Here is an 18,431-nt window from a genome sequence, read left to right on the forward strand (position 1 = left end):
CCGATCCTCTGCATTTCACTACAGTTTTCTAGCATTGTGACTTCTCTGAATAGAACAGCATCAGCTGTGAAAAGCCTTGTGGAACTTCCAACATTATCTGATTAGTCATTTAAATAAAAGTGGAAAGTAGTGGTCCTATAACACATCCTTATGGTATGCCCGAAGCTATTTTTATATCACATGATCATTGTTTTTAGAACCCATTGATTCGTACAGAGGTGATTTTTGGTCTCCTGAAATGTCATAATACACAAACATAAAACATGTTCCAAAATTTGATGGCAGACCGACATCAGAGGTATATAGATTTGTTCGTCTGCTCAACAATCCTTTTTGAGAATAAATGACCTCTGCTTTTTTCCAATCACTAGGAATGCTTCAGGTCCTCCAGAGATCTGTGATACACTGCTGCTAAAAGAGGGGAAAGTTCTTTCACATAATGTGCATAGAATTGAACTGGTATTGCATGAAGTCCACAAGCCTCTCCTTTGTTGAGAAATTTCAGTTGTTTTTCTATCCCTCTGTAACGTATTTAGATGTTAGTTTGTCACTTGTGCAACAGTTTAATGGAGAAACTACAGTACAATCTTCCTTGTGAAAAGTTTTCTAAAGAGACATTTAGTATTTCAACCTTTTTTGTGTAGGAGATAGAATTCTACTTTTGAATTTGTTGAATGCTTAACTCATAGTCTGCCTTAGACTAATTTTGGCTTAGTTTCATTTCTGTTTGTGTGTGAGGCTTTGGTTTCATTTAAATTTGCAGTGAAGCTCTATTTGCTTTCATAGAAGCTTTGTAACATACTTGTTGAACCACATTGGGTCTCTTCCATCTCTCACAACAGTGCTCAGCACACACCAGCGTAAAGCATATTGTACAATGCTCTTGACCTTTGCCAACTGATGCACAACATTCTCAGTACTGGGATGCAATTTTCAAGTTGACTGTTCCCTGTTGCTCTTGCTAAACGGAAAGATTTTCCTACCTTTCTCTGTATTTGTTTACAGCTGTGTTGAGTGAGACTTAATGCTTCCCTGTTCTGTACTAACCCAGTCAAAAATTTCTGGTCTGTTTTTCACCAACAGGTCTAAAATATTATCTTCAAAGTCAGTTCTCTGATTATATCCTCAAGGTAATTTTCAGATAAAGTACTTAGAACAATTGTGCTGTCCCTACTACCTGCCCAAATCACTTGAGTCTCCCACTCTACAGCTGGTAAGCTAAATCTCCATTTGAAACAGTAACACGATCAGGAAATTTTTGCATAATCAAACAGTGGAAAATCCAGACTATATTACGACAAGGATAATTGCTTCTCACCATGTAATGGAGATACTGAGTCGCAGACAACTACAAAAAACTAAAAAAAAGATTGTTAAACAAATAAGCTTTCGGCCAGAAAGGCCTTCATTGGAATTAGACAAGAAACACACACACTCAAGCAAACACAGCTCATCCACACATGACCACAGTCTCTCTGGCTGCCAGATATTTTTGTATTTCTTATTTGCTATGAATGCACTTCCATCACCAACATTTAGCATTCAGCTTTCAACCTCTCTTTGTGATAGACATTCAAGTTGGAATTTAGAATTTCATTGCTGGTAACATTTGGTTTCAGCCAGTTTTCTGTTCCTAGTACAATGCGGGGATTGTTATCATTTGTAAGCATCGTAGGTGCCTTAAGTTTACTTGTTTCTGCTAACTCATCACAGATATTTATTTTTATCTTCCTTGCTGACTTGCAAAAATCATTGCTTTAGTTTCCTTTGCCTTTATCTTCATTCTATGTTCCTCATTGCTGGTGTTCAGTTTAACATATTGCTAATTGCATTTTCATTTTCACTTGCTAATATTGTCATCAGAAAATCTTATACAGTTCTGGAAATAACATTATATTATTATGTTCCTATTAATACTGAACATTTTTGTAGCTGTTTTTTGTAAAGTTTCATGTGATATGCTCCTCTTACTCTGCTTCCACAGGTGCTCCAACTTTGTCCATGTTACTGGAGATGCCACCTAATGCACCTGGACAACCCTTACCTGAACTACCCACCACAGCCAGTAAGCCATTACCTCCTCCTGTTGGAAAAGGTATTGTACATAGCTTGCAAAAATTACCTTTATTACTTTGTTTGTGTGTTCTACTTATAATTTTTCATCTTTTGTCTTCACCTAACATCATCCTGGAGTATTTTGTGATCAGAAATGCATGATAGTAAGACTAAAGTTAAGGATGAGTGTGGGTGTGGGTGCTTGTATGTGTGCATGGGCAACTGTGGGTGTGTTGTGTGTCACATGTACATATGAGACCCTGTTGACATTCCTTTTTGGCTCTTCATTGTGCCTCCACTCTTTGCTATATAAGCACATGCTGCTGATCCCAGTTTCTAATTGAAAACACTTTCATTTTTACATATTCCTACTTATACTGATTTGGTTACTTTATTTGCCTCAACAACATTTTCCTGGACAGCTTCCACACTTGCCTCATTATATTGTAATGAATATTGGCTGCTACTCTCAAAAAATGATGGTAGTTTAAATGGATTGTTTCAAAATTTGTGCTTCTTGCATTGCAATTTACACAATAAATGCACAGTATAGCAGCTGAGACATAACACCCATAAAGCACTCTCTATATCCTTAAAACCACTTAATTACATCTGAAAGTAAATCTTTTGTTTAACTCATTCTGTATGATGATTTAATTTCTCTCTCTCTCTCTCTCTCTCTCTCTCGGACAAAAAGTTATTGAGAACTGCATGTCAAGTAGAATACATCAAACATAAAAAAAAACCTCACCAGAGGCCATTCCTGGCTAATACCTGCTAACTAGAGCATGTGCACAATTTATCCGCCACTGATGCCTTGCATGGACGTTTCATTGGCGGTATCTTTCCACTTAGAAATATGATTGTCTTTAGGATACGTGTTAGACTCGATGACAATGGTGTCCACCAAATTGTCATCAGGAAGTGATCTAGACACTGCATGACATCATCCACTTCATGCATGAATTGCAGGTTTTCCTGTAAATGGAAATTTATAGGAGCTTGTGGTACTAAAACAATTACACTATATCATAGCACTGGCAACATTTGCCACTCACTCATCTAATGAACTGTCATCAATTTCTCATGTAATTGTGATTATCATTGCTGGAGATCACTGGAGTATATGATTGTTCAGTATATTCCACAACACATTTGCAGTCTGCCTACCCTCCTATGCAAAAGACTCCTACCATTTCCTCTACTGATTCTCCACAGTTTCTGTTCCCCATTCCACACCAACAAGTCCGTTCCAAATAGCCTAGTTGTTTGTGGTTGTCCCATCTGTAGTGATGAGCACCCTTCTCCAAATAGGTCATCTCTTTGTGGCCTTCACAGACTGAAATTACTCCTCCAACCTTGTTCAGAAACAGTCTCCGTGGCCTTGTCTCCCCAGTCTCTTCCCATCCACCACATGCCCACTCTTAGGCTGCAAACAAATACTCCTCTCATGACTCAGTACCATCCAGGGCTGGAGCAGTTGAATCACATTCTCTGCAAGGGTTTTTCTCTACCTCTTATGGTGCCCTAAAATGAGAAAAGTGCTCCTCACTATCCTCTCCAATGCTCCCACAGTGGTATGCAGCTGCCCACTCAACCTAAGCAATATCCTTGTTCATCCCTACTCCACCCCTGCTCCCAGCACCTTGCCTCATTGCTCATATCCCTGCAGTAGACTCAGATGATAGACCTGCCCATACTTCCTGCTATCACATACCCCACTCCTGTCACAGGCCTCTTCTATCCCATCAGAGGCAGGACACCTATAAAAGCTTTCATGTGATCTACAAACATAGCTGCAACTAATGTGCCGCATTTTATGTGGCCATGACTACCGTATTTACTCGAATCTAAGCCGCACTTTCTTCCAGTTTTTGTAATCCAAAAAACCGCCTGTGGCTTAGAATCGAGTGCAAAGCAAGCGGAAGTTCTGAAAAATGTTGGTAGGTGCCGCCACAACTAACTTCTGCTGTCGAATATATGTAGAGCTACACAGGCATGCTTTGTAGGTGCAAAGATAAAACTGGCACCAAAACCTCTGCGTCAGTAAATAAATTTTAAAAAAGGTGGAAGACAAGCTTTTTTTCTCCGCCCCGAGTTTCGATCACTGCATTTCCATACATTATCCGATGAAGTAAATATAAATTCCATATTGTTCATCTTCGAATGTAGCAGAATTTCAATGTATTACGAAAATCCGACTAGCAAGACTGTTTGGGATGTTTGTCAATATGGCCAACTCTACATTCTGAATTTTTTCCTACCTGTGAGAAGAGACGGTTGCTAATAGGAACCTGATGAAATGTGAATCACATGCAGTATTCTCTTCACCATGAGAATAATACGAATATAAACATTTTGCCATGTATTCTTTCATGTTTGCTGCTATCTCATTTAAATCCTGTCTGCCTTATAAACTACGAAACTAGAGTGAGACAACAGCAAACGCGGAAGAATATACATATCGTGTCATGTTTATATTCGTATTATTCTTTTGCCTAATAATGATACAGTCAGAAATGAAGCACGTCAACTGACTAGATGTTTAAATCTAAGGTGACTCTAATTCCTGTGCAGAATTTGATGTACTAAAGAAGCGGCCGCAAAGATTTTCAAACGGAGGAAAATTTTCGCTTAACTCTCATTCAGAACATGTTCTATCTTATGCAGTCTATTATTTGGTTCTTGTTTTTTTTTCTTTTTTTGTAAGCGGTGGTAGCGCGCACAAAAGCAAGCCATGCCGCGAGCGGCGACAGGCCGTAAACACGCAGTATCAGAATGCGACAAACAATGCATGACATGACACAGTACAGTAATGCATTTTCAGTTTAGAGTGACGTAAACACCTATAACAAAAAAAAAAAAAAAAAAAAAAAACGGCACTTATCAGCTCAAAAGAAAATAAGCAATCTATTCAAACCAGACGAAGCACGTGAAAAAGGAAGGGTATCCGTATAAATACGGACGGAGCGTGTGACTCATAGCAATGGCTACCTGGTAAAGCTTAACTGCTAAGCTTACGACTCGAACCAAACTACTGTAGCTGTATCGTCATTCATTAGACCTAAATTGTGTCCCATATTACAATGGACCAACTTTGTTTTGATTTGGAGGTGCGGCCTAAAACTTTTCTTTCCTCTTGAATTTAGAGTCTCAAATTTCAGGTGCGGCTTAGATTCGGGAAATTTTGTTTCCCTTATTTCGAGTCTCATTTTTTAGGTGTGGCTTAGATTCGAGTGCGGCTTAGATTCGAGTAAATACGGTACTAACAAGCTGTCTGTCCTTATGAATTGCTTCTGCCAAACTGTGGCCAAGAAAAAGCTGTACTGCCAAGTTGCTGAAAACGCCGCCCAACATGACATGCTTCACTTTGACTTCCCATTAACACCAGCTTTTCTGAATTGCGCAGAAGGGAAATTCTCCCTGCTGAATATCCTAGCCTCAGCTTTTGTTAATCCCTGACTTTCACCTGCCTAAATCCCTTCCCTGCTTCCACTCAGTTACTACACAGGCACTGGTCTTCTATCCCACCAACACATGTACATAATCTTTTACCCATCCCCTTCCACTTCCCCCTCCACCCCTCTCCTGTCTCCCATTCCACACAGCATGGCATCCTGATGCTGCACCTAGCAATCCTATGCTGTCCCTACCCTGTCCCTCCTGCTTGCTCCCACAGGCAGCACTAACATCATGCCCTCCCCCACCTCCCCGGCCTTTCCTGCTTTCCCTCACCCTCTGTGACCCATGCCTCTTCCTTTTGCCCACTGTCTACCCCAGCTAGATTTCTGCACAGCGCAGATGACATTGCCTTGGTGCCTCGAAATGACAGTGGCTATTTGCGTGTGACTTGTTAAAATACAAGATAACTCCTGATTCTGTGCTAATGTATTTTCTGCATTATTACTGAGGTGCCTGAGGGAACTTGATGGTTTTAAGTTTCTATTAAATTTTGAAGTAAGAGATGATCTTTCGTTATGTTAAGTGATTGAAATATTGTAATCTTTTCTGTTCTGTTGTTTTTCTCCAACAAGTAGCAACAACGCTAAAGGCTGTTATCCTTTCCACTGCTATTTTTATATAGCTAACTTCACAAGAAACTTTACTGTAATAGTTAAAGTGATAGTTAAAAGTGCATTAAAAATGATAATATAAAAAGGGTAAACACTAAAAAAGAAGCAGAACTTTCTGACACTGTACATCATATGCCAGCAAGGACAACAGTCCAGTTTTCACTCTTTGCCAGTGAGATGTTTACTCACCTTCCTACTGTTATTGTTTGCATTGTTCCTTATTGCACCCTAGGAAATTGAAAACCAGGTCTCTAAAGGCCTTCAAAATTGTAAAAGGCCTTTCGTTGTCAGTGTACTACCAATTGATCTATATGCACAGGTCTGATGGATTGACTAAAAGTTGCAGCTGACCAATACTTCTTCTCAATACCTTTAAAATTCCTAAGTTATCTTTCTCTCAGATGTTCATAAATAGTCTGTGAGAGGCAGGATCCAGGTTTGTGTCCCAGTCCAGCAAGAAGTTTTAACTTATTACAAATGGTGGTCACATTTTATACTTCACAAAGGTGTTAAAATGTCATGTCACCATAAAATCCATGATAGCTGGCTGTGGTGAAGAGACAAGGCTGTTCTGTTCTAATTCTGTTAAGTTTTTCTGACTGAATTCTGAATGCTGACTGTATAAACCGGCAAGAGTTCTACAAATGGAGATCATTCATGCCGGTCACGAAATCTTCAGTCATCAAACCTTGTCATATTCCCCTTTAGGCTTCTTCAATAGTAGATGTTTTGACAGTTCTGTTGGCATCTACTTCAGGACTCCTCTGATGTCTGTGGATGACTGAAAACTGTCAAGACAGTGTCACATTAACTTATAAAAGGCTATTTTCTCTCTCTTTTAAAAAACAAGGGGAGTTACTAGGCTGCCATTGGTAGTCTGTAATCATTGGGTAATTTCTTAAAGTAGATGCTAGAGAAATTTTGTGATGAATGTGATGGGGTTTCTGTGAGTTCCTATTGTCTTATGTAGCAGCTGACATTTTGTTTGGAGAATTTCGAACAAAAGACATAAAGTAATGTGGAGCTAAAACCAGCTCACTAGCTCTGCTTTGTGGATGACAGGTTTGTTGTACGGCCTTACAATGGAGAAAGGAAGGAAAGAAAGAAAGAAAGAAAGAGAGAGAGAGAGAGAGAGAGAGAGAGAGAGAGAGAGAGAGAGAGAGAGAGAGCTGCCATTCTGGCTACCAACGAGACAGTTGTGACCAACCGACCCCTATGTTGTCCCCAGCCAATGGGGTCACTGAGATGCAGTGTGGAGGGGCATGGGGGTCACTAACCACTCTCTTGGCCGTTGCCAGATTAGCAGACTAGTGCTGTTACTGCTTGGTCAAGTAGCTTCTTAGGTAATAATAATAATAATAATAATAATAATAAAGAGCTGCACCATCCTCCACACTGTGGGCATATATGTAGTGATGTGTCATGGTGACAACTGAAAGAACATGAGCATGAATACCACACACATTTAATACAAAAGGTAAAATCAGTGGTGCAGGGCAACAATAGAATGCGACCAGCTTATGGATTATACGAAACTGAGAGGAAGAAATGTTTATAGAAGGAAAGTTTGTGAAGTAGTTGATTAAATTGAATAATGAGTACAGTTTCAATAGAGATGAAGGGTATATTCTTCTGTATCCTTGTCTCCCCACTATCACTGAAGAAACTCCCAGTCAGAGGAAGCAAGGTGGTTAAACTACTACCAGGAAATGACTGATGAGTCACAACAATATTTTGGATTCCCGCGATCTTTCAGTATTTCTCCAATGACAATGGCCTACCAATAGCAGCTTGAAGGCTTTTCTCTAGTAAGTAACTCCATCTCTCCAAAAAAAAAAAAAAAAAAAAAAAGCGTGGGGGGAAAATGGGCCTGTTATAAGGGAACGTGGCACTGTCTTTTGACAGTGTGCAGCCATGCAGGGTCACCTTTGGAATCCTCAAGAAGGTCCCAGCAAAGGGAACAATCATTGAATGGTTTGGAGAGGAATGTGATGCAGCCTAATGACTGGGAAGATTTTTTTCATCAATGACAAGGACTGCGAAAGCCTGCAAAGTTATCAATCTTGCTATACTTTGTTTTGCATTAGTTTTCTCCAGGAGAGAACATTGTCTGAAAGGTCAACAATGTTTTCAATTTTGTTTGTGTACCTGTTGACCAATCAGTGCAACTATAAATCTGTGCAACTATATGGCAAGTGAAATACCTTTACTCCATCAGTTATTTTTATTACTATAAGCAACAACTATTGATACTGGCTTTGATGGCAATGAGAATGGAATGTGTACAATTGGATGGTTATTGATGTCACAATCTCCAGTATTCATGTTTTGTTGATATTTCAGATGATAAACTACGCCATTTACAGCGTGACCCATCTGCACTACCACCAGCAGCGAAAAATAATGAGAGTTTGAAGATTGTTTTGGTTGAACCAAAGAGTGAACCTGTTGAACATATTCCTATACAGCCGAAAGAAGAACCTGTGGAGGAGGAATTGATTGAAGAGGTTTGCTCAGTTATATCCGTTATTGTTTATTCCCTTAAGTGCGTAATGCTGATAAAGACACCATTTTACAATTTGAATTTAAGAAATTAGCGTTACAGAAGAAAAATAATTGATGGACAGCTACAAACTGAAGTTAGACTTTTGTGTAGTAATAGTTTTATACCAACCCATGTTCATTGACGAATGTTGATAATTTATTAAAAAATTGTTACATTCCTCATTTAAATTGTGTATCCTGGTTGTTTTTTCTACTTACCCACTAGTAAAATCTCAGTAAATACAGTATTTACTAAACATTCATCAGACTTAATGGGAACTACTGGGCACATTCCCAAAGATTTGCATTCACTTTCTGTCCACAATACACAATATTGTTGTTGACATAAACTAGGTTTTGTATTGCATCTTCTCACAATCTCCGGAATTTTTGGTGACTCTAGTCCAGCTGGTAACACTTGTTAGTAGAATGAGATTTTCACTCTGCAGCGGAGTGTGCGCTGATATGAAACTTCCTGGCAGATTAAAACTGTGTGCCCGACCGAGACTCGAACTCGGGACCTTTGCCTTTCGCGGGCAAGTGCTCTACCATCTGAGCTACCGAAGCACGACTCACGTCCGGTACTCACAGCTTTACTTCTGCCAGTATCTCGTCTCCTACCTTCCAAACTTTACAGAAGCTCTCCTGCGAAACTTGCAGAACTAGCACTCCTGAAAGAAAGGATATTGCGGAGACATGGCTTAGCCACAGCCTGGGGGATGTTTCCAGAATGAGATTTTCACTCTGCAGCGGAGTGTGCGCTGATATGAAACTTCCTGGCAGATTAAAACTGTGTGCCCGACCGAGACTCGAACTCGGGACCTTTGCCTTTCGCGGGCAAGTGCTCTACCATCTGAGCTACCGAAGCACGACTCACGTCCGGTACTCACAGCTTTACTTCTGCCAGTATCTCGTCTCCTACCTTCCAAACTTTACAGAAGCTCTCCTGCGAAACTTGCAGAACTAGCACTCCTGAAAGAAAGGATATTGCGGAGACATGGCTTAGCCACAGCCTGGGGGATGTTTCCAGAATGAGATTTTCACTCTGCAGCGGAGTGTGCGCTGATATGAAACTTCCTGGCAGATTAAAACTGTGTGCCCGACCGAGACTCGAACTCGGGACCTTTGCCTTTCGCGGGCAAGTGCTCTACCATCTGAGCTACCGAAGCACGACTCACGTCCGGTACTCACAGCTTTACTTCTGCCAGTATCTCGTCTCCTACCTTCCAAACTTTACAGAAGCTCTCCTGCGAAACTTGCAGAACTAGCACTCCTGAAAGAAAGGATATTGCGGAGACATGGCTTAGCCACAGCCTGGGGGATGTTTCCAGAATGAGATTTTCACTCTGCAGCGGAGTGTGGGCTGATATGAAACTTCCTGGCAGATTAAAACTGTGTGCCCGACCGAGACTCGAACTCGGGACCTTTGCCTTTCGCGGGCAAGTGCTCTACCATCTGAGCTACCGAAGCACGACTCACGTCCGGTACTCACAGCTTTACTTCTGCCAGTATCTCGTCTCCTACCTTCCAAACTTTACAGAAGCTCTCCTGCGAAACTTGCAGAACTAGCACTCCTGAAAGAAAGGATATTGCGGAGACATGGCTTAGCCACAGCCTGGGGGATGTTTCCAGAATGAGATTTTTCACTCTGCAGCGGAGTGTGCGCTGATATGAAACTTCCTGGCAGATTAAAACTGTGTGCCCGACCGAGACTCGAACTCGGGACCTTTGCCTTTCGCGGGCAAGTGCTCTACCATCTGAGCTACCGAAGCACGACTCACGTCCGGTACTCACAGCTTTACTTCTGCCAGTATCTCGTCTCCTACCTTCCAAACTTTACAGAAGCTCTCCTGCGAAACTTGCAGAACTAGCACTCCTGAAAGAAAGGATATTGCGGAGACATGGCTTAGCCACAGCCTGGGGGATGTTTCCAGAATGAGATTTTCACTCTGCAGCGGAGTGTGCGCTGATATGAAACTTCCTGGCAGATTAAAACTGTGTGCCCGACCGAGACTCGAACTCGGGACCTTTGCCTTTCGCGGGCAAGTGCTCTACCATCTGAGCTACCGAAGCACGACTCACGTCCGGTACTCACAGCTTTACTTCTGCCAGTATCTCGTCTCCTACGTTCCAAACTTTACAGAAGCTCTCCTGCGAAACTTGCAGAACTAGCACTCCTGAAAGAAAGGATATTGCGGAGACATGGCTTAGCCACAGCCTGGGGGATGTTTCCAGAATGAGATTTTCACTCTGCAGCGGAGTGTGCGCTGATATGAAACTTCCTGGCAGATTAAAACTGTGTGCCCGACCGAGACTCGAACTCGGGACCTTTGCCTTTCGCGGGCAAGTGCTCTACCATCTGAGCTACCGAAGCACGACTCACGTCCGGTACTCACAGCTTTACTTCTGCCAGTATCTCGTCTCCTACCTTCCAAACTTTACAGAAGCTCTCCTGCGAAACTTGCAGAACTAGCACTCCTGAAAGAAAGGATATTGCTGAGACATGGCTTAGCCACAGCCTGGGGGATGTTTCCAGAATGAGATTTTCACTCTGCAGCGGAGTGTGGGCTGATATGAAACTTCCTGGCAGATTAAAACTGTGTGCCCGACCGAGACTCGAACTCGGGACCTTTGCCTTTCGCGGGCAAGTGCTCTACCATCTGAGCTACCGAAGCACGACTCACGTCCGGTACTCACAGCTTTACTTCTGCCAGTATCTCGTCTCCTACCTTCCAAACTTTACAGAAGCTCTCCTGCGAAACTTGCAGAACTAGCACTCCTGAAAGAAAGGATATTGCGGAGACATGGCTTAGCCACAGCCTGGGGGATGTTTCCAGAATGAGATTTTCACTCTGCAGCGGAGTGTGCGCTGATATGAAACTTCCTGGCAGATTAAAACTGTGTGCCCGACCGAGACTCGAACTCGGGACCTTTGCCTTTCGCGGGCAAGTGCTCTACCATCTGAGCTACCGAAGCACGACTCACGTCCGGTACTCACAGCTTTACTTCTGCCAGTATCTCGTCTCCTACCTTCCAAACTTTACAGAAGCTCTCCTGCGAAACTTGCAGAACTAGCACTCCTGAAAGAAAGGATATTGCTGAGACATGGCTTAGCCACAGCCTGGGGGATGTTTCCAGAATGAGATTTTCACTCTGCAGCGGAGTGTGGGCTGATATGAAACTTCCTGGCAGATTAAAACTGTGTGCCCGACCGAGACTCGAACTCGGGACCTTTGCCTTTCGCGGGCAAGTGCTCTACCATCTGAGCTACCGAAGCACGACTCACGTCCGGTACTCACAGCTTTACTTCTGCCAGTATCTCGTCTCCTACCTTCCAAACTTTACAGAAGCTCTCCTGCGAAACTTGCAGAACTAGCACTCCTGAAAGAAAGGATATTGCGGAGACATGGCTTAGCCACAGCCTGGGGGATGTTTCCAGAATGAGATTTTCACTCTGCAGCGGAGTGTGCGCTGATATGAAACTTCCTGGCAGATTAAAACTGTGTGCCCGACCGAGACTCGAACTCGGGACCTTTGCCTTTCGCGGGCAAGTGCTCTACCATCTGAGCTACCGAAGCACGACTCACGTCCGGTACTCACAGCTTTACTTCTGCCAGTATCTCGTCTCCTACCTTCCAAACTTTACAGAAGCTCTCCTGCGAAACTTGCAGAACTAGCACTCCTGAAAGAAAGGATATTGCGGAGACATGGCTTAGCCACAGCCTGGGGGATGTTTCCAGAATGAGATTTTCACTCTGCAGCGGAGTGTGCGCTGATATGAAACTTCCTGGCAGATTAAAACTGTGTGCCCGACCGAGACTCGAACTCTGTGAGTACCGGACGTGAGTCGTGCTTCGGTAGCTCAGATGGTAGAGCACTTGCCCGCGAAAGGCAAAGGTCCCGAGTTCGAGTCTCGGTCGGGCACACAGTTTTAATCTGCCAGGAAGTTTCATATCAGCCCACACTCCGCTGCAGAGTGAAAATCTCATTCTGGAAACATCCCCCAGGCTGTGGCTAAGCCATGTCTCAGCAATATCCTTTCTTTCAGGAGTGCTAGTTCTGCAAGTTTCGCAGGAGAGCTTCTGTAAAGTTTGGAAGGTAGGAGACGAGATACTGGCAGAAGTAAAGCTGTGAGTACCGGACGTGAGTCGTGCTTCGGTAGCTCAGATGGTAGAGCACTTGCCCGCGAAAGGCAAAGGTCCCGAGTTCGAGTCTCGGTCGGGCACACAGTTTTAATCTGCCAGGAAGTTTCATATCAGCCCACACTCCGCTGCAGAGTGAAAATCTCATTCTGGAAACATCCCCCAGGCTGTGGCTAAGCCATGTCTCAGCAATATCCTTTCTTTCAGGAGTGCTAGTTCTGCAAGTTTCGCAGGAGAGCTTCTGTAAAGTTTGGAAGGTAGGAGACGAGATACTGGCAGAAGTAAAGCTGTGAGTACCGGACGTGAGTCGTGCTTCGGTAGCTCAGATGGTAGAGCACTTGCCCGCGAAAGGCAAAGGTCCCGAGTTCGAGTCTCGGTCGGGCACACAGTTTTAATCTGCCAGGAAGTTTCATATCAGCGCACACTCCGCTGCAGAGTGAAAATCTCATTCTGGAAACATCCCCCAGGCTGTGGCTAAGCCATGTCTCCGCAATATCCTTTCTTTCAGGAGTGCTAGTTCTGCAAGTTTCGCAGGAGAGCTTCTGTAAAGTTTGGAAGGTAGGAGACGAGATACTGGCAGAAGTAAAGCTGTGAGTACCGGACGTGAGTCGTGCTTCGGTAGCTCAGATGGTAGAGCACTTGCCCGCGAAAGGCAAAGGTCCCGAGTTCGAGTCTCGGTCGGGCACACAGTTTTAATGTGCCAGGAAGTTTCATATCAGCGCACACTCCGCTGCAGAGTGAAAATCTCATTCTGGAAACATCCCCCAGGCTGTGGCTAAGCCATGTCTCCGCAATATCCTTTCTTTCAGGAGTGCTAGTTCTGCAAGTTTCGCAGGAGAGCTTCTGTAAAGTTTGGAAGGTAGGAGACGAGATACTGGCAGAAGTAAAGCTGTGAGTACCGGACGTGAGTCGTGCTTCGGTAGCTCAGATGGTAGAGCACTTGCCCGCGAAAGGCAAAGGTCCCGAGTTCGAGTCTCGGTCGGGCACACAGTTTTAATCTGCCAGGAAGTTTCATATCAGCGCACACTCCGCTGCAGAGTGAAAATCTCATTCTGGAAACATCCCCCAGGCTGTGGCTAAGCCATGTCTCCGCAATATCCTTTCTTTCAGGAGTGCTAGTTCTGCAAGTTTCGCAGGAGAGCTTCTGTAAAGTTTGGAAGGTAGGAGACGAGATACTGGCAGAAGTAAAGCTGTGAGTACCGGACGTGAGTCGTGCTTCGGTATCTCAGATGGTAGAGCACTTGCCCGCGAAAGGCAAAGGTCCCGAGTTCGAGTCTCGGTCGGGCACACAGTTTTAATCTGCCAGGAAGTTTCATATCAGCGCACACTCCGCTGCAGAGTGAAAATCTCATTCTGGAAACATCCCCCAGGCTGTGGCTAAGCCATGTCTCCGCAATATCCTTTCTTTCAGGAGTGCTAGTTCTGCAAGTTTCGCAGGAGAGCTTCTGTAAAGTTTGGAAGGTAGGAGACGAGATACTGGCAGAAGTAAAGCTGTGAGTACCGGACGTGAGTCGTGCTTCGGTAGCTCAGATGGTAGAGCACTTGCCCGCGAAAGGCAAAGGTCCCGAGTTCGAGTCTCGGTCGGGCACACAGTTTTAATGTGCCAGGAAGTTTCATATCAGCGCACACTCCGCTGCAGAGTGAAAATCTCATTCTGGAAACATCCCCCAGGCTGTGGCTAAGCCATGTCTCCGCAATATCCTTTCTTTCAGGAGTGCTAGTTCTGCAAGTTTCGCAGGAGAGCTTCTGTAAAGTTTGGAAGGTAGGAGACGAGATACTGGCAGAAGTAAAGCTGTGAGTACCGGACGTGAGTCGTGCTTCGGTAGCTCAGATGGTAGAGCACTTGCCCGCGAAAGGCAAAGGTCCCGAGTTCGAGTCTCGGTCGGGCACACAGTTTTAATCTGCCAGGAAGTTTCATATCAGCGCACACTCCGCTGCAGAGTGAAAATCTCATTCTGGAAACATCCCCCAGGCTGTGGCTAAGCCATGTCTCCGCAATATCCTTTCTTTCAGGAGTGCTAGTTCTGCAAGTTTCGCAGGAGAGCTTCTGTAAAGTTTGGAAGGTAGGAGACGAGATACTGGCAGAAGTAAAGCTGTGAGTACCGGACGTGAGTCGTGCTTCGGTATCTCAGATGGTAGAGCACTTGCCCGCGAAAGGCAAAGGTCCCGAGTTCGAGTCTCGGTCGGGCACACAGTTTTAATCTGCCAGGAAGTTTCATATCAGCGCACACTCCGCTGCAGAGTGAAAATCTCATTCTGGAAACATCCCCCAGGCTGTGGCTAAGCCATGTCTCCGCAATATCCTTTCTTTCAGGAGTGCTAGTTCTGCAAGTTTCGCAGGAGAGCTTCTGTAAAGTTTGGAAGGTAGGAGACAAGATACTGGCAGAAGTAAAGCTGTGAGTACCGGACGTGAGTCGTGCTTCGGTAGCTCAGATGGTAGAGCACTTGCCCGCGAAAGGCAAAGGTCCCGAGTTCGAGTCTCGGTCGGGCACACAGTTTTAATCTGCCAGGAAGTTTCAACACTTGTTAGTGTTTATAATAAGATGGAAACACTTCAGAAACATTCATTATTATGTATAAAACAAAATATAATTAATTGTCTTTATACCACTTGACTCTTGCAGTTCTTTTTACATTTTTCCAAATAATTTATTTTTCTTTATTGTAGACAGAATGTATGTAAAGAACTGCTACTGACAATCTAGTGAGATCTCACCGACTCAGACGAGTAAAAAATTGGAAATCTTCCGTTGTTGGGAGCAGGGTGTGTGTACTCTGACATTAATTAATGTTCATGCTATTACTTTAAATTAAAATTATCTTGAAGGCAGGCTGCTAATCAAAATATTAAGTGAATCTGATCATAAATTTAGACAACATTGTCTATGGAGTGCAGCGACCTGGTGCAATATTTAGGTTACAGTCAAAGTTGAGATTGCAATAATATTCATTTATTTACCAGTTTCTGCTTATGTTAAAAGCTATCTTCAGGATTTTTTGTCCCTTATGGCTGGTGCTGGTGGCTCATTGGTTTTCTTGCGGTGCCACAATTGTACACTGTCCCCCAAGAGCCTGGCTCTCACAGACGCCCTGGCGACGGATACAAATAATCAATCAGTGATTCTATGGCATAACCTGCCTCCTTTGTCATTACATCTCTTTCCCATTTCCAGAAAGCGTCATCCTCCAGTGGAACTGCGACGGTTTTTTCCTCCCACCGGGCTGAATTATGTAAACTTTTAAGCATTACACCTGCATTTTACATTATCCTTCAGGAAACATGGTTTCCTGCAATGCGGACCCCTGCCCTTTGCGGCGAGGACAATGCAGGAAATTACTCTATGTAACATTTACCTCTCTCCAGATGGTGATGCATTGCCCCCATGTATTGGCTGCACTCATTTCGCAATTCCTCCCACCTGTTTTACTTCTAGGTGATTTTTAACATACATAACCCTTTGTGGGGTGGAACCAAGGTTACTGGCTGTGGCAAAGATGTTGAGGACCTACTGACTCAACTCAACCTTTGCTTCCTAAAAACAGGTGCCCCACACATTGACACACATCCAGCCAGTGATGTCTTGGTTTGCACTCCTGGCCTTCTCCCATCTATCCACTGGAGAGCATGTGACAACAGGTGTGCTAGTGATCACTTTCCAATTCTCCTCCCCTACCCCAGCATCCCTCATCTCGCTGCTTGCCCAGGTAGGCTCTTCCCAAGGCTGACTGACACACTTTCACATCCGCTACCACCGTTGAATCTCTGTTGCGTGCCACCATCAATGAGGTGATTCACACCATCACTAATACCATTATTGCCACAGCTGAGTTGGCAATCCCTTTTTCCTCCAGTTGCCCCCGGCAGAAGTCGGTGCCTTGGTGGTCGCCTGAAATCACTGTGGCCATTAGAGACCATAGGAGAGCTCTCCTCTGTCATAAGTGTCACCTGTACCTGGAGAACCTCGTTTCTCTTTCTTCTCAGGGAGTTCCAGAGCTCAGAAATAGTCTACACCAATGGATCAATGGTCGACGGTCTTGTTGGCTTCGCTAACACTCACATTAGACATACTGAACAGTGCTTCTTGCTGGACGGCTGCAGTGTTGTCATTACAGAGTTGGTAGCCATTTATCACGCCCGTGAGCATATCCACTCCTGTGCTGGTGAGTTCTTCGTCATCTGTAGTGACACCTTAAGCAGCCTGCAAGCTCTCGACCAGTGCTTCCCTCGACATCCTTTGGTAATGACCATCCACGAGTCTCTTCATGCACTGGAGAGCAGTGGACATTCAGTTACTGTCATTTGGACCCCAGGACATGTCAAGATACCGGACAGTGAACTTGGTGACCGCCTGACCAAACAGGCTACCAATAAAACATATCTGGAGATTTGCTGGCCGGAGACCGATTTGTGATCGTTCTTCTGCCGGAAATTTTTCACGATCTGGGATACTGAATGGTGCACCTGCAGTACACAAAAATAAACTCCGTGTTATCAAGGAGACAACAAATGTGTGGTGGTCATCCATGCGAGCCACTCGCAAGGAATCTGTTGTCCTTTGCTGGCTCCACATCAGCCATACGTGGCTAACACATGCTCACCTTCTCCATTGTGAGGACCCATCTCGGTGTCACTGTGGCTCCCCCGTGGCTGTCGCCCACATCTTGTTGGACTGCCCAATTTTAGCCACTCTGTGCCAGACTTTTAACCGTCTCAGCAGCCTGCGCATGGTGTTGGGTGACAATGCCTCAACAGCCGTTGTAGTTTTATGTTTTATTCGTGAGGGGTTTTTTTTATCGTATCATCTAAGGGTGGGCGTCTGGTCTTCTCTCCGAGGCCTCCACCCTCCCTCCAATCTCACTCTGTGTCATCCTTTCTGTGCTTCTTGTTTGCCTTGTTGTTTGTCTTTTCCCAATGTGTGTTCATCTTGCTGTGTCTTTTCGGACTGGACATTTTCATGTGTTGCAGAGTGGCTGGCTCATCCTCTCTTGTTCTTGTGGTCAGCCAGCCCAGACCATCTGATCTAAGGTTTTAATACCTTCCTCTACCTTTCCTTGTGGTGTATGTCCCCCCCCCTTTCCCCCTCCCCTTTGTTCCTTTCTTTCGGTGTGGTTCCCATTCCTTTTACCCGTTTTTACCTCGCTAAATTAAATTTGGATCTTGTTTTACCTTGAGCCTTGTTTGCGTGAGGAAGAAGGGACTGATGACACTGTAGTTTGGTCCCTTTATATCCCAAACCAACCAACCATGGCACAGGATATCCTGGACGCTCTCCTGTCTCGTAAAGGCAGGAAAAGGAATCAATTTCCTACTGGGTTCCAGGGCGCATAGGGATCTCAACAAATAAGCTCATGGGTGCAGCTACCAATGGGATTTGTTCACTTCACTGCTGCTCGTTGTTCTGTCCCTCTGCAGGCTGTTACTACATACATGACCAGGAAAGTGTGTATGTGGGAAGCTCAGTGGCTGATAGTGCGTAGCAAGCTGCAGTCAGCGGAACCTTTATTGTGACTATGGCTTTGCTCCTTCTGGAGAACTTGGCCCATTGTCTGATGGCTTTATGTTCTTGTGGCTGAAGCAACATAATAGTATTGGTTATTTTTTTTTTAACCAAAAAGT

At 44.3% G+C, this 18,431-nt stretch overlaps 1 protein-coding gene across 3 annotated transcripts in view; it reads left to right on the forward strand.

Annotated features, from left to right (window-relative positions):
* Nucleotides 1-18,431, forward strand: part of LOC124605611 (bromodomain-containing protein 8) — a 277,718-nt gene that overhangs the window by 132,587 nt on the left and 126,700 nt on the right. For all 3 annotated transcript variants that reach the window (XM_047137415.1, XM_047137416.1, XM_047137418.1), the window contains exons 9-10: nt 1,985-2,095; nt 8,472-8,635. In XM_047137415.1, coding sequence (XP_046993371.1) covers nt 1,985-2,095; nt 8,472-8,635 — 275 coding nt within the window. The remainder of the gene's footprint in view (nt 1-1,984; nt 2,096-8,471; nt 8,636-18,431) is intronic.

The sequence above is a fragment of the Schistocerca americana genome, chromosome 3 (genome assembly GCF_021461395.2).
Source record: "Schistocerca americana isolate TAMUIC-IGC-003095 chromosome 3, iqSchAmer2.1, whole genome shotgun sequence".
In the NCBI taxonomy this organism is placed as follows: domain Eukaryota; kingdom Metazoa; phylum Arthropoda; class Insecta; order Orthoptera; family Acrididae; genus Schistocerca; species Schistocerca americana.